This window comes from Impatiens glandulifera, chromosome 7, assembly GCF_907164915.1.
Source record: "Impatiens glandulifera chromosome 7, dImpGla2.1, whole genome shotgun sequence".
Lineage (NCBI taxonomy): Eukaryota > Viridiplantae > Streptophyta > Magnoliopsida > Ericales > Balsaminaceae > Impatiens > Impatiens glandulifera.
In genome coordinates this window covers 16,662,380-16,668,588 of record NC_061868.1, presented here as the reverse complement: position 1 = coordinate 16,668,588, position 6,209 = coordinate 16,662,380, and the positions used below count along the sequence as shown (strand labels likewise).

General features: G+C 26.6%; 1 protein-coding gene across 1 annotated transcript; it reads right to left on the bottom strand.

Annotated features, from left to right (window-relative positions):
* Positions 1-1,189: 1,189 nt before the first annotated feature.
* Positions 1,190-3,334, bottom strand: LOC124946019 (peroxidase 3). The gene is made up of 4 exons (XM_047486566.1): positions 3,096-3,334; positions 2,805-3,002; positions 2,574-2,736; positions 1,190-1,822 (listed from the first exon to the last, which is right to left on the bottom strand). The coding sequence occupies exons 1-4, from the start codon at positions 3,294-3,296 to the stop codon at positions 1,407-1,409; spliced, it is 978 nt and encodes a 325-aa protein (XP_047342522.1). The 5' UTR covers positions 3,297-3,334; the 3' UTR covers positions 1,190-1,406.
* Between the last annotated feature and the right edge of the window lie 2,875 nt (positions 3,335-6,209).

Genomic DNA, 6,209 nt, shown 5'->3' with positions numbered 1-6,209 from the left:
CCAATGTTAATTTGCACATAAAAAGAAGTATGAGAACATATCCATACAAAAATGATACATTCCTTTATGATCACCAATTCTTGATATAAAAATCTCCGACCTTCAAATAACTCGGAATAATCACAATTATCTTATCATGTTCCTTATTTTTATTGTTAAAACTCTGGTTCTGCTTCTACTTCAGAGTGCGACTAATTCTCGTGAGTTAAATACATAACCCGCAAACACACTTAACCAATTAATCAGCGAGTTCAATTTACCGTCTAATTGGCTCGAATCCATGACCTCCAAAGAAGTTGGGGATATTCACCTTTATTTGTCGCTAGACTGAAGGAGGAGATCATGTTTCTTATTTCATATAAAGGTAGTAAAGATTATTGAAATTAAATCATTGTAAAAAAAGAACAATTATAAGATTTCCATTAACAACTACCAAACATTTTATTTTGAATGAAGGAAAACATAATTAAGTATATATATTTATATGAATAATTAATAATTTAAAAATATAAATAAAAAATAATTGATACATGCATGATATTTTTACATGTTTTATATAATTGATAAATTTTTATTTATTTATTGAGAAATGATAGTGATAGGGAATTTGAAAAAGAAAATGAAAAGAAAATTAGGTGGCACAATCTGAATGACCGAAATTTTCTTTTTCTTCTTTTGTCTCATAATTTATTTTTTATTTAACCAATAATTTGATGTCACGTTATTACCTTTATATTTTTTCTTTCAATTTCTCTCCCAGCCTATCACTCCTTTTTTTTATTTTAGTAATTAATATTATTATTTAAAAATATATTTTTAAATAAAAAAAATGAAAATGAAAAATATCATTAAAAACTGAAAATACAATAATAACAAATATTTAAATAAAATGAAAATAAAGAGTATTAACTTTAAATTTTTAAAGTTATTGAATTATATATTTTATAAAAAAACAGAATCAGACATTATATATTTGAAAGGATAATAGGAAAATTTCTGTAAAATTTAGGAGAAAAATATTTATTATCCAATACCCTATTGTCTTATTGACACCCTATATAAATTAAAATATTTGTAGAGAAAAAATTATAAAATTGCATTTTAAGTTAAAAAATTATATCGTTAGCTTTGTATTGTGTTTTTTTTGTGGCATTATTTAAACTTTTCATTTGTATGGCATGAATATATAAAAGAAAACATAGCAACCTTTGATTTAAATTAAAAGAGGTACAAATTCTCAAATAAAAATTCTCACATAAATACAACATTTTGAATACAACAGTAAATATTTTAACAATAGATATAATTAAATAGGCAATTATGAATTACCTAGGCAAACCACAATCTTTCCAATTTGAATGTTTTTTATTTGTAATTTTTCAAACAAATCTCGCAATAATCATGATTTAACTATTAACAAATGCACAGTTCTTTCTAATCTCGCCTTGAGTTCCCGTCTTCAATTCAATTTTTCCCATCTTCTCCATGGATAATGCAAATTCGTGAAAGAAATCGTCTAGAGATCCCTCCAATATTTTAATTATATGATCTCGAGTTGAAGAGCTTGTTAGTAAAGTAGCATCGGAAACAAACAAACCTCTTCTTTTCATAAGAAGTTTATAGTAACTAAGATCAAATGTTCTAAAACTGCCTGGATCCATCTCGACTATTGTGTTGGTGTCACTAGATGTCTTGCACTTTCTTGCCTTCAGATTTTCCGCATACTCACTATCCAAAGACGGATCTTGATCCCCGACTCCGGTAAAATTGTACAATCTATCAGTGAATGATGAGCAATGGGCTATGCCAATAGTGTGAGCACCTAATAAAACACATCAAGTTTAAAAGACATTGATGTTATGAGGAATATGTTCCCAAATTTTAATCTCAACAATTCTGGTGAAATCCCTAATGACAACATTTATATTATAAATGTGGACAAATAATATAATTCTTTTTTTAAATTGTGATAAAACATGCAAGTTCTTATGTTCACATAATTAATGATTACTTAAAATATTTTTTATATACTCAAATCATTGTAGCTAAGTTATTTTTAATGTAATAGTTTGATTTATTAAATAGTTATATTATTATAAAGATATTTGTTAAATTTGTTATTTTAATCAAATTAACTTATTTATAATAATTTTTAACATTATTCATAATTTTTTTTAAGGTAATATTTACATGAACAAATATATTCATATTTTACTTTTTATTTGATATATTAGATTTCTTCAAAATAAATATTTTAAATATGTAAAGTAATATGAGATTGTAAATATATTGGTTTATCTTCTCAGTGTTTACGGTGAATACAAATATCATATTTATATATATTCTATCTATTGCGTTAAATATCCTCGATCTATAGTTTGAAAAAAATTTCTCCATTAAAAATAATGGGTCAAGTTTGAGAAAAAATGCTCAAAACATTGGAGTCCGTTCAATATTCTCTTGTGAATGATTTTAATTGAAATCAAAAACCTATTTATCCCAAACAATATTATTGATAGTTATCTCATATTATTATAAACAAGACTTAGATAATAAATAAATGAAGAGATTACCGGAAAGCACCACAAGATCCTTATCATCGAGACCTCTTCTATTAAAATCGGCTCGTAAGGTTGTGAGGTTGTCAAAGAAAGACGGGATATCAAGCATGACCTCCGCAGCATTTGAGATCGACCCATCTCTTCTACCCGTTGGTACTTTCCATGAAGGACCTCCCTATGTAAATTTAAAATGTTAATATTTATAAAGAAGTTATAAATTTGTTGAGTTATTTATTTTCATACCGTGACAACAACAGCGTCCCTTGCAGCCAATGCTAAGACGTCCGCACACGAAACAATTCCAGGACACTCATCTTCCAACAAAATCTTAATTCTATCGATGATGTTGAAACCTCCAAGTGTTAGATTTGGAGGTGCTTGTTTCTCGGTTTGGTTACCCGAAGCACTCGTAAAATTCAATAGAACAGAACCGTCGCAACCCTGAATTTTGATTTAATTTATAAGGAAAGATGTAGAATGAAGTAATACATTCATTAAAAGAGAAACATGAAGAGAAAATAAAAGAGAATATACTTGGACAAAGCAGTCATGGAAATGCATTCTGAGAAGAGAAGCCGCGAGAGTTGGGGCATTTGGGATGTGTTTATTGACGAAATCGAGCACGATTTTCTCGGCCTGAGGACAAGTCTTTTTGTAGAAATTAAACTCCAATTGAGCATTGCTAAACCCTAATATGAACACAAAGGCAATCCCAAAATGGGCAACACTCACCATTTCTTTGATCTTGAAATGTGACTCTACTCTTCCTTATTATCTTCTCCATTTTTTTTTATAGAGGAGGCGGCTTTTTTGCATGATAATGGAGCCAACTTGAAGTGTGTTCTCTTTTCTATTCTTTTCATTTTTATTATTTGTGGGTTCCTTCAAGTGACAGGCAAGTTGTATTATTGAAACTAGTATAATTAGCTGGTCTAGTACAATAAAGTGACAATTCTTTGGTAATCTGATATTAAATATAAAACATATAAAAGCAGTGGTTCGTTTTAATAATAACTAGCTAGGCTCCTCCAAACTAAAGTCATGATATCTTAAAAAATTATTTCTTTTATGAGTTGTAATGAATTAAAGGTTCCCTAATATTGACCCATAAAGATGAGGTAAGAATTGACGGATTAAGAAGTTCTGTATACGGCCGTAAGATTGTGACATTATCTAATGTTTTGAATAATAACTAGGCTCCTCCAAACTAAAGTCATGATATATTAAAAACCAATTTCTTTTGTGAATTGTAATGAATTAAAGGTTCCCTAATATTGGCCAACCTAATAAAGATTGGTAAGAAATGGCGGATTAAGAAGTTGTTTTTTATTGTAAAATTGTGATATTAACCTAATTATTTTTAATATTTTTTAATTGAATTCATTATTTGCTTATTTATTTATTTTTTTAAACGGTAAAACCTATGTTTATCAATAATTTTACCCTTTTTTTTCACACACCAAATTGTTTTCAAACCCACCCAAATTAAAATTTTTGGATGAGTCCCTAAGTTGACTTTGCATTCAACAATTTGATTCTGGTTGCTTAAACTTACGTGAATTCTGATCAAGAATAATGTAATAATGTTATTAAGATTATCATCAATGTGTCTGATCAAGAATAATGTAATAATGTTATTAAGATTATCATCAATGTGTCTATTCGGAAATAACTCTAGTTCATATTATTTGGTTTTGTGAAAAGATTTAAAAATTAATATTTTAGTGAACTAATATTTTTTTTTTAAATAAATCAATAGTATTTGAAGTAATTAATTAATTTAATTAAGAGATAAATAGTGTATAAATGATGCTATTTAAATATTCAAATTGATTTATATAAATAACTTTGAGCAAAGACCAATTAATATTCTCTTGGTTAAACAAAAATCAAAACATTGGAGTAATTATAGAATAATATATTTCATGATTTAACATTAATAGTGAACAATTTTAGGATGTAATCAAATCCAAAAAAAAAAACACTCTTAGGCCTTGTTTGATCGGATGTTTTTTTCTTTTTGAAATTTTACCATTTTTATTTTATAATTTTTCTATTTATTACATCGTTATCATTTAAAATAAGGGTGTTCATCAGTTCGGTTTTCGGGTTATTCGAATTTATCGGTTCGATTTCTTCGAAATTTTGTTTTTTAGCCAATTCGAAAACTGAACCGAATTCGATTTTCTTTTATTGTCTTAAATTCGAATTATTCTAATTCAAAACAAAATCTGAATTAAGATGTTGAATGATGGAAATAGATGTTGAACGACGGAGATAAATCGAGATTTAAGAGTATTATAAATAAGAAGCTCAATAGATAGCGATACTAGATATATCGAAACTTAGAGATGCAATTGAAGCCTAGAGACTCTTTCATATAATAATAGAGATGAAAAAGGAGGTGACGACTGGAAAATTATGTTAAGAGAATAGATATGAAGAATGCTATAAATATTATTTGATTAGGTTAGAGAATATATATGATGAGCAGGGCGACTGAGGAATTAAGTTTAGAGAATATATAGATGTGGTGAGCGACTATTGAATTATGTTTAGAGAATGAGGTGGGCGGCTTAGAGATTAGGTTTAGAAAATATAGATAAGGTAGACGGATATGTAATTAGGTTTAGTCAATGAGGGAGGAATTATTATATATAATAAATTATATTATATAATAAAATAAATAATAAAAAAAATTAAATTCGGCTTTCGATTTGATTTTCGAATTGAAATCTCAATTCGAAAACTAATTCGAAAATCATTTTTAAATTCGAATTGATTTAAAATTCGATTCGAAAATCGAAAATGAAGTTGAGTGTAAGCAAATTAACATGTTGAGTGCAAGTAAAATTGCACTAATCCAAAGAAGATAAACAGATAATTCAACATGTTTAATTTTAGTAACTTTGATTTCAGACCGATATTCGATTCAGATCAAATATTGAGCACTTCTAATTTTAACATTTTAAATCCCGCGTTCTATCAACTAAAATATTATTATTTTATTAAATTTAAATACAAAAGACATTCTAATAATTAAAAAAAATTATTATTTTCATATCATGTCAAGCATCTTTTTAACAATCAAATAATTTATTTGATAAATTAAAATATTTTAATTTTAATATAAAAAAAATTATATTTAAAAAATCAAATAATATACAATAATTCACTATTTCATCAAATAATATTTTGGATTCATATGAAATCTTTTCAAATAACCCTAGATCAAACAGGCTTGTATGGTGAGTGGTTTTAAAGCTGGTTAGCATCTAGGCTGGAGGCTAAAGAGGATAAGAATTTATGATATTCCTACACATGCATGGCGCCTACTTCAAAATATATAATTGAGTAAACATCATCATGATTTAAAACACACAAAAAAGAAACAATTATTCTTTCTTTTATAGGCATTGTTTGTTTATGGGTTATTTGAGATTATTTTCCAAATAACATTTTTTTTGTTTGTTTAGTGTTATAAAAAAAATTGTGTTATTTGGATAATAAAACATAAATATATGATAATTTTATTTTATAAGTTTGTATATATTTTTGTTAAATGAAAGGAGAGATTGTATAATTAATCTCAAATAACTTTAATCAAATAAGCCTTGATCATTATTTTAGTTGATTAGATAAAGTCTC